This window comes from Miniopterus schreibersii, assembly GCF_964146895.1.
Source record: "Miniopterus schreibersii genome assembly, chromosome: 12".
Taxonomy (NCBI): domain Eukaryota; kingdom Metazoa; phylum Chordata; class Mammalia; order Chiroptera; family Miniopteridae; genus Miniopterus; species Miniopterus schreibersii.
This window is the reverse complement of record NC_138112.1, coordinates 65,898,393-65,916,388: the sequence shown is the minus strand read 5'-3', so window position 1 is coordinate 65,916,388 and position 17,996 is coordinate 65,898,393. Positions and strand designations below refer to the sequence as shown.

Genomic DNA, 17,996 nt, shown 5'->3' with positions numbered 1-17,996 from the left:
TCAGGGCAAATATATAAAAATTGCATATAATTTGTAAAATGTTATTATGCATAACACCTTATTGTGTAAAATAGACTAAAATTATAAATATTGAATCTAACCTTTTTCTAAATGGACAGGAGAAAAGAAAATTTGACATGTTATCGACTTGTTTCAAGTTGTAGTATGAGCACAAATTAGACAAGACTACTCTGGGTAGAGAGAACTTTTTCCAATGTAATTTTCTATTGTGTGTGAGGAGGATTTTATTGTTAATAGCAGATATTATTCTTATACCCAAATGTAGGGCATTTTATACAATTTAAGGATATACTATGTTGAAAATAATCCTCCCGCTAACACTGTATGGTATGCACTAATGTCTTCTGCAGTTCCAGAGAATTACAGCTTCAAAAATGGTCTCGACGATGACTTTGCATCCAATTTTCTCCTGTAATACAGGCCACCACTCTAAAGTTTCAGAAAGGGGGAACAAATGATTTTGCATTGCAATGAAATATATACTTAAGGTAATGAACTTCATGTCTTCCTCTTAAAGGAATTTGAGCATAGAATAGTGCATTAATTTATTAACACATCAATAAAGCTAAACAGCAAAACAATGTTCACGTCATAAATGTGTGGGTGTGACACGGTATGAGTATCAGAGAAGACAGACACTGGGGATGTGCCAATGGTAGGGAAAGCGGAGAATTCTCCAAGCCGGAGCCTCATGGAAAAGGCCGGATGACCTCAGAGTGCGCTGTCTAAGCGCTTTCCTGTGATAGCTGTTAGCTGTGAGCCTCATTGCAAAACTGGAACCTTCTGAGTACTGAAAACAAGAAACGGCACCGCTTCTAGTGATAAATCATATTAGTGGTTTCTCTTTATCTGAAAAGGGCTTCCTTTGACCTAAACTTTTGAAGAATATGTTCACTTGATACAGAATTATATGAATGTTTTCCCCAGAAGCACGTTTTACGGTGTTCCAATGCATCCTAACTTGCAGTCATGACAGGTCAACCATAATTCTTATCATTGGTCCTTATAAGAAATGTGTTTTGTTCTCTGACTGATTTGTAATATCTATCTATCTATCTATCTATCTATCTATCTATCTATCTATCTATCTATCTATCATCTATCTATCTACTTACTTCCTTAACTGTAGTTTAAAAAATAATATGAGATCTTGAAAGGAACAGAACAGAGAGCAAAAAAATAGAAAGAGGCCTTATGGTAAATTAATATTTGAGAAAGGAGACAAGAACATACAATGGGGTAAAGATAGAAAACATAGTAATATCTCAGACATTTCACATAGCAATACATTTTCTGATATATCTCCTCGGGCAAGGGAAACAAAAGAAAAAATAAACAAATGGGACTACATCAAACTTAAAAGTTTTGCACAGCAAAGAAAACCATCAACAAAATGAAAAGACAACCCACTGAATGGGAGAACATATTCGCCAATACATCTGATAAGAGGTTATATCCAAAATTGATGAAGAACTTAGAACACTCAACACCAAAAATCAAACAATCCAATTCAAAATGGGCAAAGGATCTGAATAGACACTGCTCCAAAGAGCACAGACAGATGGCCAATAGACATATGAAAAGATGCTCAACGTCCCTAATCATCAGAGAAATGCAAAGTAAAACCACAAGGAGATGTCACCTCACACCTGTCAGAATGGCTATCACCAATAAATCAACAAACAACAAATTTTGATGAAGATGTGGAGTAAGGGAGCCCTTGTGCACTGTTGGTGGAATCCAGATAATTGCAGTCACTGGGAAAACCAGTATGGAGTTCGCTAAAAAAATTAAAAATGAAACTGCCCTCTGACCCAAGATTCCACTCCTGTTTATTTATCTGAAAAGACCCAAAACACTAATTTGAAAGAATATATGCACCCCTCTGTTTGTTGCAACATTATTTATAATAGCCAAGATCTGGACGCAGCCCAAGTGCCTATCAGTAAATGAGTTGATAAAAAAAATGTGGTACATTTACACGGTGGGATACTACTCAGCCATAAAAAAGAAGGAAATGTTACCTTTTGCAACAGCATGGATGGAACTGGAGAATATTATTCTAAGTGAAACAAGTCAATCAGAGAAAAACAAATACCATGAGATTTCACTTACATGTGGAATCTAAAGAACAAAATAAACTAACAAAATAGGAACAAACTCATAGCTGTCAGAGGAGAGGGGTAGGGAGGCTGGGTGAAAAAGGCAAAGGGATTAAACAAACAAAAACAAACCCTCCTAGACAACAGAATGGTCCTCAGGAGAAGGAAATGGGGGTAGGAGGAGGCGAAGGAAGGTAAAGGGGGGAAAAGGGTGATGGAAAGAGACAGAGATGTGACTTGGGATGGTGAACACACAATACAATATGCAGATGATGTATTTTAAACTTATATAATTTTATCAACCAATGTAATCCCAATAAATTCAACTAAATTAAATTAAATTAAAAAAAATAATAATGATATGAGATCTTAACAAATATGTCAGTGCTTAGCACAGCACGGCTATCGACAAGCACAGTGTCGTACAAGCACCCAGAACTCATCCATCTGGCGTAACAGACGCTGTTTGCTCTGTGAGCAGCAGCCCCTTCCTTACCTTTCCCACACGCGGCCGTGGTAAGCACCACTCCACCCTCTGCTTCTCTAAGGGCCACTGCTTTAGAGGCCTCCTATAAGTGGAATCATGCATCCTTTGTCCTGTGACTGGCTTGCTTCACTTAGCATGTCCTCAGGTTTCATCCATGTTGTCACATATTGCAGGATTTTCCTCGATTTGAAAGGCTGAGTAATATTCCGTGGTACTTACAGGCCACATTTTCTTGATCAGTTCATCTGTCGAGAGACACTCACGTTGCTTCCACAACTTGGCTATTGTGAAGGAGACTGCAGTGAGCATGGGAGCGCAGAAAGCAATTCGAGATCCTGATACCAGTTCCTGTGGCTATCTTCCCAGAAGGGGGACTGCTGTGTAAGAAGGGCAGTGTAGTGTGTGTGTGTGTGTGTGTGTGTGTGTAAGTCTCATCCTGATTGTGACAGGGGCCACACAATCCTACATTCCTATCACCGGTGCACAAAAGTCCCCATTTCCCCACATTCTTGCCAACACTTGTTCCCCCAAAACTGAGCACAGGCAGAAAGAACTCAGAACCCTACCGTGTGAGTGCTATCACTCACTGCTCCTTTAGATACAGAAACAGGCGTGAAAGATGCAGTAGCCTGCCAAGGCCGCACTGTGGGTAAGTGTGAAGTGAGGACCTCAAGCCTGCTAGTTTGGGCCCATCGTCCTCCCTCCGAGCCACCAGGAGAGGCTGCGTCTATCGCCATTGCCAGCGCCTCAATCCATCACTCAGGGAAAAACACGGAGAGGAAGCCGACACCAGGACTCCTGGACCTGTTTCCTTGTACCTGACCTCAAAGTGTGTGTGAAAATGTACATCCATTATCTCATGTGACACAGAAAAGAAAATAAGCTCAGGGTCAAGGAAGAGCAGAAAAATGCTGGGTTAGCCGGCACCAGAGCACTCTCGACAACAACCCGGAGAAGCAGGTTAAGAAACTACTATAAGATACAAGGGATGGGCACAGAGGCCCTGGGCTCTTCTGAGGGACTGAGGGAGGAGCAGACACGGGACGAGGGGTCTGATTGGGGTACTGGGCACAGAAGGGTCCCAATCAACTCTTGTGACATATGGAGCCTACTGGGGCCAAGGGGTCCCCTCTGTTGACAGTAACAGAATGGTTTCTTTGGCTATTGGCCTTGGAGAGAGAGTAATGAATGGTGGTAATGAGTCTAACCCCAGGAGATAAGATGGAGAATTCATATGTAGGAGGGACGAGACTTCTAGAAAGGGCGGAAAATACATATATGTGCAAAGCTGTGCTGTGCTGTGCTGGCCCGGCACTGAGGGAGCGCAGCAGCTCTTCCTTTATCTCTGGGCACCAGCCACCCGCCCCTCCTCTGTTTAGAGCAGCTCTCCCTCCCTCCGAGAGTCTCCCCCGGGGTTTGGGGCTCGGAGGGCGAGGGCGAGGACAAGCCCCAGAGAGTGTCGGCGCCCCCCTTGGCTGTTTCCCGCAGTGCCGACGGCATTCAAATGCTCACTTCCACGCAGCCACCTTTCTTTGCTGAGGCTGCGTAGAGCAAGTGGTAATGTGGGGCCGGGAGCACGTTGGAGTGAAGAGACTCTGGGCTTAAATTGTAACTCAGCCTCACGGAGCCTCAGTTTCCTTCTCTAGAAATGTGAGACTGAGAAGTGTCCACATTGAGTCATTTGGGGGATGCTTGGCTGCCGCCCCAAAATGGGCAGCAGGAAGGGCACAGCCTGTGTTTCTAAAGGAGGGTGCTGACGGCCTCACTCACGCTGTACAAGTGATATTCTCTTCAGCATAAGCGTAAGCAAAGGGCCCGATTCCGCAAATCAGGCCTCACTCGTATCTTTCCTACCACTTGCTCTCACTGCAGCTACTTGAGCCTGGGACGGGAAGGAGAAGCTGTCGTCTACACCATCTGCCTCTCCTTCCAGTGTCCGGCCTGTTGGTTCCGCACACACTGCAGAGCAATGGCAGGGCCTGCGGGGGCAGAGAGCAGCCTGGCTTTTGTGCGTAGGGGAGCTCAGATGGCACAGCCAGCCTCTGAACCTTGCAGAGCCAGTTCCTTCACCGTGAACCCAGGGAGGAAGGGCAGGATTTCATAAGAGCTGACACCAGACGTTTTTGCTTTGGCAAAGGTCACCTTGCAAGCCTCAGCTCAGCAGTGTCGGGAGGAGACACACTGCCACGCTCTCTGTGAGATCCTGCTGAACTGCCTGCATTAAACGGCAATTGCAGCACCCAGGAGTCTGCCCTTCTCACTTGCTCCTGGGGACACCTGCGAGATCGGTGTGGAGGCGGCTTCCCAGGTAAGGACTCATGCTCCTCTCCTCCCCCAGGAAGATAACCGTTGCTTTGTGACATCCTCTGCGCTTCAGTGACACACACCTAAACACTCCTAGTGTGTTATGGTCAGTACCCCCAGATCCCTAAGGAGAAGGAATGACTGAACTTCAGAAGCACACCCCTGGCACCTCCTCTGTGAGGGCAACTCGTTCGGCACTGTGGAGACCCTGCGGGCTCCCGGTGTGAACCGATAGATGCATGAGGAGAGCTTCGGGCACTTTCTGGAAGCAGGTGGTGAATGCAGCACTTAATGTGGGGGACACTGCTACATGGCCATATTTCATCTTCCTAGTTTATTATAAAGTTATATTTTTGTTTGTTTGTTTTTCAATGGGTATTAGTTACAGCATAAATTAATCATAAAGAAAAATGTACAGATTGACATTTTATTTTCTTTTTTCCATCACCATTCATCCCCTCAATGCCCCCTTCCACCTCAACACACCCCCTTCCTCCCTCCAAATCACCATACTGTTGACCACGTCCATGAACTTTCTCTCTCTCTTTTCTTTTTGCTCAATCCTTGCACCCCCCAATACCCTCCCCCACCAGAGCTGTCTGCCTTGTCTCTATGTATGAGAAAGCCTCCTTGGCATTCCTGTCTCCTCTTGATGAATTCAACCTACTTGTGCACAAGATATGTTGAAGAGAAAACAGGAAAGTTCATGGAAGTTTAACAGTCAATAAAGTGGTGACACAACCTGGTCACAGAGCCACGTCCTTGAACATGGGACTCTTGGGGGAGGCCCTCCACCTTCCACTCTGCTGCTGGAAGATTCCACAGCGTGCTGCTCGGGTTCTATCAGGAACTTCATTCACCAGTGGGGGGAGTAAACAACTCCAAATAAACTCTTGCAGGTCCTCTTTCACCTTCTGGAATAATCTGCGGCTTCTGGCCTCTCCCTGAGGATCTGTGCAGAGACTGACAGAGAACAGCTTGCAGGTGAGAAGGAGGAGAGCCCGCGCTCTGGGCCCCTCAGCCCCTCTGCCTCCCCGGGGGCACAGGATTCAGATGCTACTGCTGCGTGGACGGCACCTCCCGGCCCGTTAGGAATGAGAGTCTTGCTGGGGAAAGGAAGCGCTTCCACTGGAGGAATTTGCAACAGGAGCCTGCAGGGTACAGGGCAGCTCCCTAGTGTGGGAGAAATTCCCGACGGGCTAAAGTGAGGCTCCGGCTGAAATGGTAGACAAATGTGAAGTGCATTGGGAGCTGGCCGTTGGTGGACAGGTAACAGAAATGGGACAGCCCTGGGAAGGAACATGCTGCTTCAGGGGACATTCATGTGGCGCAGTTGGTAGACATATTATGCAGAGGTTCTGGTTTAATCCCTGGTGCCATTCTAAGGCAGTCAGGCACTTGCCCCTTGGATAAACACTGTCTAGGAACGCTACGTTCCCTGCTTAGGGCCTCAGAAGGACAATGCAGCATCTAGTGCCAGGACTACAGCACAGGTGAGATGAACTGTTCACTTGAAGCCACAGAAAGGAAACGTAATTTTAGTCCTCTCAGCTGCACTATCATTTATGTGCCTTTTACATTTTCACTCTAAGGCTCTCCCATAGGGCAGCATATATGTCATCACTTTCATGTGAATGGGTCTTAGAGTAGTACAATAATGACAGGTCATTCCTTACTTAGCAGGTGCCAATTTCCGTGGCTTCTCCCCCATTTAATGCTCACCACAAATTCTTGTGCCGAAGAAGAGTCACAGAATGGCAGTGTGGTTAACTGTTGCTTCTACTAATGATAATAATAAAAAGGCTAACAATGATTAGAATCACTAATTGAGAACTCGCTATGTCCCAAGCACTGTCCTAAGGACCGTGCACGCCTTGGTTTATGTCCTTGCTCAGCTGCTCTGTGGCACAGGTGCTCCAGTCATTCTCCTTCACGGGTGAGAAAACCAAGGCACAGAGGCGTTCAGCAACTTGCCCAGTGTCATATAGCTTCTGATTGGCAAAGTCAGGCTTGTCCTGAATTAAAGTAAACCTCAAAGCACGCTCGTTCATGCTTAGAGAATATATTGGTTAATCTCTGTGAATCCTTAATTATTGGAATTCTAGGCGATGTAAACATCAAAATGAAAATTGAGAAATATTTTTTAAAGTTTAACAAATACCAAAAATAATTTCAGAAAGAGGCACCCAGGTTTTCTGCCAGACTTATCCCTCCTTGGAGTTAGTGAGGAGTCTCGTGAATGGGGCACCAGTGAAACGGCGGGGGTAAGGCCAGGCCAGTAGCTAGAGCTGCCTACTGTGTCTGTTTTGTGTCTTTGTATGTCTTCCAGCACTTCTCACTCCTTCGTGTTTCTTGATCCCCTCTTTAGGCTCAGGTACCTGCCAAGATGTTCCAATTACAAGGCCCACAAATGCAGCAGATGCTAGAGAAAGCCTTGAGGAAGTTCCTCCCTGAGTCCTTAAAGGTGAGAGTGGAACCTTCTAGGGGAGAAAGGACGATGACTGCCTATGACAAAGCTGGGAAGAGAATTAGCTGTCACTGAGCACTGCTCTCTGCCAGGCACTCGCTCCTCTCACGTGTCAGTGCCCATGATCTTGCCGCAGGGCAGGTCTATGACCCACGTAACCAAAGAGCAACTGGAGGCTCAGTTACATGACTTGAGCAAGATCACACCAGCAGGGAGTGGCAATGCTGGGATTGGAAGGCACTCTGACCTTTGCTGTGTGATGACCCAACACCATTCCCTTGTGCTCTTCTAAGAAATATGTCAGATATCAAGGGAAGTGTTTCCAGAATTGCAAAGTTGACCGAAACTAACACACTAATGCTTAATTGATTGTTTCTGACCAATCAAGTGAGTGGTGAAAGGCTAACTATTATGCTTCTACTTGAAAGTTCATAACAGGTCGTTTTTATTTTGTCAAACACAAATGGATTCTGTTTAATTTGGGGTGAGGCAGAAATTTCGTTTTAGAAGTAGATCAATGATCTTGTACCATAGAGACTTTTTCTTTCTCTTGTTGTGTATGTGTGTTTCATTTTTTATTTTTATTTTTGCACTAATATATGTTGCAAAGGGACTAGAATGTTACCAGGGATAAAAGGTGCCATTGCATTCTGATCAAGGTATCAATTCACTAAAAATACAAACAAATGCTAAACTGTCTACTCCTAACAGCAGAGGCTCCAAGTACCTAAAGTAAAAACTGATGAAACTGAAAGAAGAAATAGGTAAACCCACGGATATAATTAAAGACTTCCACACTCCTCTCTCAATAATTTATACAATACAGATGAAACCTGTAAGGATATAGAAGACCTGAACAATACTCTGAGCCAACTTGGACTAATTGACATTTATATAGTACTTCCCTCAATGACAGCAGAATACATATTACTTTTCAATGCACATTGAACATTAACCTAGATAGATCATATTTTAAAATTTTTTTAAAAATTGAAATCATGTCAAGCATGTCGTTGAACAATATGGAATTAAACTTAAAATTTTTAAAAAATCTGAGAAGTTATTCAAAAATACCCATGTATTTAGAAATTATAAAAACATTTCTAAATAAATGATGCTTTACTGCCTGGCTGGGGGAGGCTCAGCGGTTGGGCATTGACCTAGGATCTAGGAGATCGCAGTTCGATTCCTGGTCAGGGCACATGGCCGGGTCATGGGCTTGATCCCCAGTCGGGGACGTTCAGGAGGCCACCAATCAATAAGGACTGTCTCATCACTGGTGTTTCTATCTCTCTCTCTCTCCTTCTCTCTACGTCTCACTGAAAGCAATAAAGACACATTAAAAATGAATAAATAAATAAATCATGCTTTAATGTCACACCAAAATTAGAAAGTACTTTAGTTGAATAGAAATGGAAGTACACCATGTTAAGAGTCTTGGGATACAACCAAAGCAGTGGTAAGCGGGAGCCTTGTAGCTTTAAGTGCTTATACTGTAAAAGAATAATGGTCTCAAATCCATGCTTTATGTTTTCACCTTAAAAACTAGCAAAAGAAGAGTAAATTATCCCCAAAGCAAATAGAACTAAGGAAATTAGAAAAGATAAGAGCTGAAACCAATGAATGTGAGGAGAGAAAAGCAAGTAGGAAAATCAATGAGCCCAAAGTCTGGTTCTTTGAAAAGATTAATAGCCACATTGACCTAGGAAAAAAGAAAAAAGACACAAATTGCCCACACTAAGAATGAACTAGGGGACATTACTACAAACCCAACAGACATTGTAAGGATAAATAAGGCCATACTGTTACCAACACTAGGCCCATAATTTTCACAACTTATGGCCTGTGGAAAGCACAAAGGACTTATGGTCACTGGCTTTTCCTGGTGCTCTGACACCTTATGTGGGGATATCTGGAGACTAAGCCTCAGGCATTTAGTATAAACCCAAATCACTGATCCTTCTTACTGAAATAGTGTAGGGCAACCATGGAGAAGGCAGGGTCTAGAATCAGACTGTTTTGATTCCACAGTTCACTCTGCTCTGGGAAACAATGCGAGAGTTAAACATCTATGAGGCTCAGTGTTGTTGCACGTAAACTGAATAAAGCCAGAAGGTCAATACATTTTGGCAGATGTTTCTCAACCTTTGCGAGGGTTGCCAAATAAAATAATATAATAAAATTAATATCCAGCATCTCTTGAACACTTACCAATTATCAGGAATTACATCAAGTACTTTGCACAAACTCCAAGGTCTTACTTGGGTCATACAAACAGAGCAACACTGCCTCCCAACTCATTCCCAGACTTGAGCCAGGTGACAGACCTAAGACCCTTTGATTGAAGGAAAGGATGGGTACCCTTGAAGAAAAATTATTACACTGTCAAAAATATGAGCACTGTGCCTTCGCTGGGTGGCTCAGTTGGCTGGAGCATTGTCTCTCATGCACCAAAAGGTTATGAGTTTGATTTCCCATCAGGGTACATACCCAAGTTTTGATCCCCATTCAGGGTGAGTACAGGAGGCAACTGATTGATGTCTCTCTCTCACATTGATGTTTCTCTCTCTTCCTCTCTCTTTCCCTGCCTCTCTCTATAAAGTCAATTACAGTATGTCCTCGGGTGAGGATTTAAAAAAAGAAAAGATGACCATTGCATAGTGTGTTTATGTTTGTATGTGTGTGTGAAGGGGGATAGATGTTAAACAAGGATATATTAAGTAATTTCCTTATTTAAAAACTGGGTGTGACTATGTAAATAAGTGGAAAATGGAAAGATATGTCACTAAATTCTACAATGTGATAGTGAATGATTTTTAATTTGTTTTACGTATCTGCATATTTGACTATATTTATATAATATTCTCATGGTTCCACCCCAAAATCTATTTCTAGTGGAGTAATAAAATAGGACCTGAAGACTGTTTGAAGTAGGTGCCCTACCAGTTACTTACCCTGGTTTCATAGAGACAATCCTTACCCAGCTGGAACTGGGCACTTGGCCATCCCTTCCTAATAAGCTGACTCTCACTTTCTCATGATGCTGCAGGTGTATGGGACCGTTTTCCACATGAACCAAGGAAACCCGTTCAAGCTAAAGGCCCTGGTGGACAAGTGGCCTGATTTTAACACAGTGGTTGTCCGCCCTCAGGAGCAGGTAAGGCGCCCGATGTGGAATGCATACACTTCTATTTGCTCCATGTGCCTACCATTGTCTGCGCCTGGCAGTGTAGACCCAGGGGACCGAGAAATGAATGACAATGATGGTGAACAAGTCCTTGTCCTCAAGGAGCTCACAGCCTGGAGGAAAAAGTACATAAGCAAATAAATTACAATTCGATGAAAAGTGTCTAAGAACAGAAGACGCACAACATAGAGAAAGAGCAGATACAGAAGCTGATTAAACTGGGGGGGGGGGGAGTTGAAGATGGAGGTCTCAGAAAAAAGCCAGAGGCACATCTTAGTGGAAGTTTCACCTGAACTACATTTTGTAGATAATTATATTTTTGTTAGTCTGACAAGGAAAAGAGGGCACAGCGAGGGCAGAGACAGGAAGGTACAAAGCAGGACAGCGAGTGGAGGTGATTCTAAAAAGGAAATTCGTAACACAAGGACTTCCATATATATTTTGGGGAACATTTAAAAATTAGTGCAACTCAATTTGAAAAACAAAAATTCTAAGCTCACTTTAAACCAGCCAGTGAAATTATAAATTTATAAAAATACAAGTAGTATACTTTTCATACAAATGAAAATTAAATAAGTAAAATAATTATATGTTTTATCTTAAATGTGTTAGTAGTATCATTGCTAACTTCTGAGTGTATTTTGTAGAGCATTTTCTAACTATTTAAAAAAAGGCTTCCTAATTCTGCACTAGTCATGGTAATATTCTCCTGTGCCATTTTCCTCCTAATAATCTCATCTGTTATTTAATAATTTAAGGGGATCTTTCTAAATAAGTGGTTTCTTTGTTCTTCTGGAACTACAATGGGTTTAAATATAGTATTATTTTATGAAAGCACTTCTGAGCAGTTTTCAGGCTCTTTGGCTTCATTAACTATGGATGGAGATTTTAATTCAGAGTTATCTGTAACCAGATTTGATATTGTCATGTTCATAGTTTTTGTGTTTGATAACTACTTGAACTGTATTAAAATTTATTCTTGCAACAGAAGCTTTTCCTTGTCTACTGCCTCTCCCTCGTTCCTGTGGAGGAGGATGGCAATACAGAAGAATGCTTTCTAAATAGTTGTGCCTGTGTTTGATTTGAAATTTTTATGCAACATATGGGTAGAAGATAGTCTTGTTCTGCAATTTTACATCATACATAAAAAACTTGAGTCTCTCATCTTGATCTCATGATTTAAATGATTCAGAAAATAATTGTAATGCACCAATAAAAATACCAGTATTTTCGTACTTAAACATATTACAGCATAATGGGATTTAGAATAAAAGTATTGCAATCATGAACTGCATGGAATGTGCTTTATTTCCCTTTCTCCAAAAATAGGTGATGGTTGATGACTGCGATCACTACACCAATACTTACCAAATCTACTCCAAGGATCCCAAGAACTGTCAGGAATTGCTTAGCTCACTAGAAGTCATTGACTGGAAACAGCATTTGCAGATCCAGAGTAAGTAAGAAGAATGGGAATGTGTTGACTCACTTCTCTGTCCTGACAATTACCTCTACAACTAGTATCTTTCTCCATACTTCAAACCCTCAGCCTGCTGACTCATCTGTGAATATACCTGTAAAGGGGGAAAAACACCCTCAAAGCTTGCAAAATATGGGCTTCATGTAGAGAAACATAACATAACTCCTTGATAGCCAAGAATTTATGGCATATTTTGCAGACATATCCAGAATCCCTAAGGTTGATTGGGTGCCAGAGGAGAGCTTCCCCTAGGGCCTTCCATGCCTGGAATAAGAATGACAACTCGTTACATAAAGCACTGCTCAGGTCATGAAGGACACTGTCATGGGTACAAGCATGCCCTCCAGAATCGGACTTGCTGGGACAGCATTTGTCTGTTACTTGCTATGTGATCCTAGACACATGAATTGTCCTCACTGAGATCATATATAAAAATGAGGATAATGGTACCTAAAACACAGGGATGTTGAACAGATTAGATAAAATGCTGAATAGGAATTGCGTAGCACAAAACCCGGATGTGTCAGTTAGGTTTGCATAGCAAACCTCATAATTCTGTGAATCAACATTTGGGCTGGGCTTTGCAAGGCCATTCTTCTGGTTCCATCTGGGTACTCATGCAGCTGGGTACTAATGGATGGACTATGGGCTGGTTGCTTTAGCATGGCCTCAATCACATGTCTAAATGAAGGTTCTGGCTGTCAGCGCTGGCAACCACAGTGCCACATGATAGGAGCACAAGTCCTCAGCAGGCTACTCTAATACCATTCACATGGTGTTGGTCTCAAGGAAATCAGGAGCACAAAGAAAGGGCCAGAACCAATGTGCAAGAACTCTTAAGCCTCTCCCTGCAACAAATGTACTCTTTGCCAATGGTAAAAGCAATCATATGGCAAATGATGCAGTGCAGGAGGGCACTATTCCAGAGAATGGATACAAAGAGAGGTGGCCAAATTGTGGGTCATTCCTGCAACAATCCACCACACTGGGAACACAGGAATTGCATAAGAGATGTTGGCTACTATTGTTTTTATAACTCATCTCATGGGATTATCAAAACAGCATGATCATGTAGCCCAGAAAATTTAGCTCCAGTCCAGTCTTGGTATTTCCACAAATGGTATCACCATGGCTGAATGAATCGCTGAGCACATTCGTTGCACAAATCCTGACTATGTGACCTCCTGTCACATGGTGACAGAACCAAGCCATAACCAAGGGTTTTAGACTGTAAATGTAGACACTTCTTACTCCACTGGACAGCTTCTCCACAAAATGCACTGAAATCATTACATCTCTCCTTAAAATCCCATCTAGGTTCCCAGCCCAGCCTAAATGAGGTGATACAAAATCTTGCAGCCGTGCAATCCTTCCAAGTGAAACACACACAGCGTTTTCTCTACATGGCGCTAGACACCGTAAAGAAACTGATTCCTTCCCTGTTGGATGGAAAGAAATTACCACCAGGTGATGGTAAACCCAAGGCCATGTAAGTTTGACAAAAGTCACTTCACTACTCACACCTCCCATTCCTGAAGTAGCCTTCCACCTTCCCTTCCTGCTTTCACTCCTGTCAGCTTATGGTCAATATTCTTCAAAGCAGCCCAAATCATGGTTTTCAGAAATGTAAGTTAGGCAATAGGGACAAGAACAAATATAATAAATACTCATGAACTTGGTTTTTCTCTTGGAACTTCCATAGCAATCAAGAAATGTTTAGACTCTCATCGCTGGATGTTACCCACGCGGCCCTGGTGAATAAATTCTGGCATTTTGGTGGCAATGAGAGGAGCCAGAGATTCATTGAGCGGTGTATCCAGACCTTCCCCACCTTCTGTCTGCTGGGGCCTGAAGGGACACCTGTGTGCTGGGACCTGATGGACCAGACAGGAGAGATACGGATGGCGGCCACCGTGCCTGAGTACCGGAACCAGGGCCTCATCTCCTATGTTATCTATATCCACTCCCAGGCTCTGAACAAACTCGGCTTCCCGGTGTATTCTCACGTAGACAAGGAAAACAAAATCATGCAGAAAATGGGTTACAATCTGCATCATATCTGCATGCCCTGTACCTGGAACCAGTGGCACTGTGTGCCTCTGTGAATCCGTCCTACACAAGCATCAGATGGGCCCTGGCATGTGCCTAGAGCAGTGATGGGTGGGCAGAGAGAGAGAATAAATTGTACATAATTGTCATTATCGGTAAAGAAGTGGGCTCTGGGGGAGCAGTGCGAATGCTCAATATCATGGTCCCTGCACTCAGGTCACTGCTGGGCTTCCCATAGATGTCTCAATGTGACACAGTCCCAGGCACTCCACATGGTTGAGATCCCCACACTTCCAGGGATCTATGGACACTCTTTTCATGAGCTTTATGCTGCCTTGAATGGCTTCTGGAACTCCTAGTGTGTGGATCTGTAGAGCCTTGCTAAATTTTCCAGGGCTGGGTAGTATTTTCTGGTCATTATGACTCATTACTCAACCTTTCTATGGCCTTTCTCTTAACAATAGGCAAGTGGGCTCTGCTCAGGTCTGTAGAGATTATACTCTTCTCAGGTTGCTGCTTTATCAGTACATTAAATAATTATACACAGTACATTAAACACAGTGCATTAAATAATCATACAAATATATATGAAATATTTAGTTAAACATGATATAGCAGGGAGAGTTACTAAGAAAAAGACTAATTTATATAAGCCTCTCCTCTCCTCACCCCCACACCAGGGAAATTGATTCAATGTTGTTTCTAAAAGAAGAGCTTCCTAAATCTACCCAAACTCACAAGCAATAAAGAGATTCTGCGTTTGATTGTACAAGTTGAAGTGAAGTGGTTCATGATGGGAAGAGCCTGAACTGGGTTTATGGAGAGTGGGAAGACCCAGACCCAGGGAGGTGGGCCATGGCTGAGACGGGATGGTGTCAAGTGATGGATTGCTTCTGTGCTTCAGATGCAGATGGTTTTGTTTACAAATCATTTTAAAGTCTTCGATTTTTAAAACAATTCTCTTTAAAGACCTCTTAAATAGCATTTACTTTGGTTTAGATGATAAACCAAATTAATTAAGCACTTTAAGCTAGATCTATAAATTTAACTTCTCTTTTAAGGATGTATATTTTGGGCAACAAACAAACTATTCTTAAATACTAAGTAATTCTTGTAACCTCACAAAATGACCTTTTGAAACTTACACATACAGTACATCTAAACTTTTATTGGCTCTTCTAATTGAAGCACAACGTTAAGAAGCTTTCAACTGTAAAATTTCATAAATCTAAATCAATTACCCTAATTATGCCTTTTATATTGAGTTTAAAGGTTATTACTCTAACAGGCAATTACATATATACACACACACACATATACACACAAACGTATATATAAAATAAGTATGTGAATACTAAATAGTCATTATTTCCACCTTAATTCAAAAATATTTGTACCATGAGTTTGACTCCCTTAAAACAATAGTCCTCAGCCAGGGGGAATTTTATTCTCGAAAGGGCATTTGAAATGGCCTGGAGACCTTTTGGTTGTCACAGCTTGGGGAGGTGATGTGCCTGGTATCTAGTGGGTAAAAGGATGGTGCTAAACCCTACAATGCCCAGAGCAGCCCCTCATAAAGAATTATCTGGCCCCAAATATCCATAGTGGCAAGGTTGAGAAACCCTGCTCTAAACATTTGTATGTTCGATGGTAACTCATACCCACTCAAATAAGGTGTGTACCATCCTAAGTTCTTGAAGCTATTTCCTACCAGAAAAATAGTTAGGATGCCTAGTTTCTTTTATTTTTTAAAACTTATTTTTAACTTTTTATTGGACTTATTGGGGTGACATAGGTTAATAAAATTATACAGGTTTCAGGTGTACAATTCTATAATCCATCATCTGTATATTGTATTGTGTGTTCACCAACCCAAGGGGAACTGATAGAATGTGTTCAACAATATGTTTAATGCTATATCAATAATTCTTTTTTTTTTTAAAATATATCTTTATTGATTTCAGAGAGAGGAAAGGAGAGGGAGAGAGAGAGATAGAAACATCAATGATGAGAGAGTCACTGATCAAGCCCACAACCGGGGCATGTGCCCTGACTGGGAATCGAACCCCGATCGCCTGGATCCTAGGTTGATGCTCAACCGCTGAGCCACGTCCAGCCGGGCTATATCAATAATTCTATAACTTCAAGGGTGGAGGAACAGTTTAACCCACTTCCTTGAATTAGAGTTATATTCATGTCTTCATTTTTTAAATTTACTCATACAAGTCTATAGCTTCATCCTGATTGATCAACTAATTGGGTATTAGGGTTTTAAGATGCAAAACTATAGATCCAGATACCTTTGGATATGAGGGGATGCTAAGATTTTGGTAACTGAGAGATACTTCTATTCTTCTGTATCGTTAGAACATTACAACTCTTAAGGATATCTTAAATGATATCCCATTGAAATTTGCAGATTTCACATGACTTTAGAGTTTTCATATACAACCTATGAGTTTTTTAAAAAATGCCTCCTAATGAGCTCAGGTGATCAAAATTAATACCACCAATAATGTGTGTCTGGATGTGATTCACTAAAGAAGAAACAACCTCATTAATATAATACTTTTACCCAAAATGCATAACCTGAATCTAGTCATAAGGAAAAAATTACACAAACACTTCAGAAAAAAGTAAAACAAACCAAAATTGAGAGTTATTGTACAATACAACTGGCATGTACATGTAAAAATTCTAAAGATCATGAAAGAAAAAGAAAGGTTGAAGAATTTTTCCAGAAAAAGTGAACCTAAAAAGTTTGACAGCTAAAAACAATTTGAGATTCTGGATTAGATGCTGGGTCAAAAAGTAAACTTCTATGGAGGATATTGTTGCTGTAATTGGCAGTTTTTATATGATCTGTGTATTAGTTACCAGAAGTAGAGAAATGTTAAATTTGTATTGTGGTTAAGAAAGTGAATGTCCCTGTACTTCCATGATACATGATTAAATATTTGGGACAAATGATCATAATAGAAGCAACCTACAAAAGGATTTCAATGCATGTATAAACAAATGTGGCAAATAAAGTCAATGAACATAGGTAAAGACTGCATATGTATTTAGAGTTTAATATGTCATTGTTGCAATTTTTAGGGTTTGTAATTTTACAAAATAAAGGCCAAGTAAAAGAATGCCTTCTATTGTACATAGCATTAATTAATTTTTACAGTTGTCAATGAACCTGTGATTTTAATAATACCATATTATCTGTGTGTCATCGTGGACTCATAATGCCTCATAAAGTCCATGTATTTTTTAAAAAATATGTCTTTATTGATTTCAGAGAGCGGAAGGGAGAGGGAGAGAGAGAGATAGAAACATCAATAACGAGAGAGTCATTGATCGGCTGCCTTCTGCATGCCCTGGCTAGGGATTGAGCCCGCAACCCGGGCATGTGCCCTGACTGGGAATCGAACCTCGATCTCCTGGATGCTAGGTTGATGCTCAACCACTGAGCCACGCCCAGCCAGGCAGAGTCCATATATTTTAACTACAGTCATAACTCTCTATTACTGCAACTTTCACCAAGAGAACCTACTATTCTGCTGATCCTTAAAATCTTTGGACGTGGCCTCACTAATGTTTGAATGCTTTCTTACTTTCTGACACATAAAATGGTTCAAGTTTACTTTATATCTCTCTGCAGGAAACCAGAATCAATGATTTCTTCAAGAAGTCTTAGTCACTTTTACTGAAAAAAAAAAAAAAATAGTATTAGAGATCATGATGTCTGTATCTTAAGATTTTCATATGTAAAATGAGAATAGCACTATTTGCTGACACTGACTAGTTAAAAAACTTAAACAAGATAATTCACATAAAATACAGTGCCCGGTGCCCGGCGGTGTGGCTGGCTCAATACCCCTAGTTCAGGAGGCAGCCAATTGATGTTT

The 17,996-nt window shown here is 41.7% G+C and overlaps 1 protein-coding gene across 3 annotated transcripts; it reads left to right on the top strand.

Annotated features, from left to right (window-relative positions):
- The first annotated feature begins 4,639 nt into the window (after positions 1-4,639).
- LOC308565750 (glycine N-acyltransferase-like) lies at positions 4,640-17,240 on the top strand. Of its 3 annotated transcripts, none has more exons than XM_081155351.1 (7): positions 4,640-4,918; positions 5,814-5,898; positions 7,283-7,378; positions 10,431-10,538; positions 11,898-12,024; positions 13,366-13,537; positions 13,751-17,240. In XM_081155351.1, the coding sequence occupies exons 3-7, from the start codon at positions 7,301-7,303 to the stop codon at positions 14,151-14,153; spliced, it is 888 nt and encodes a 295-aa protein (XP_081011477.1). In that variant the 5' UTR covers positions 4,640-4,918; positions 5,814-5,898; positions 7,283-7,300; the 3' UTR covers positions 14,154-17,240. The 3 variants fall into 3 exon arrangements, with proteins under 3 accessions (XP_081011477.1, XP_081011475.1, XP_081011476.1); XM_081155349.1 differs by having other exon boundaries at positions 4,788-4,918; positions 5,814-6,183; XM_081155350.1 differs by lacking the exon at positions 5,814-5,898 and having other exon boundaries at positions 4,788-4,918.
- The last annotated feature ends 756 nt before the right edge of the window (positions 17,241-17,996 follow it).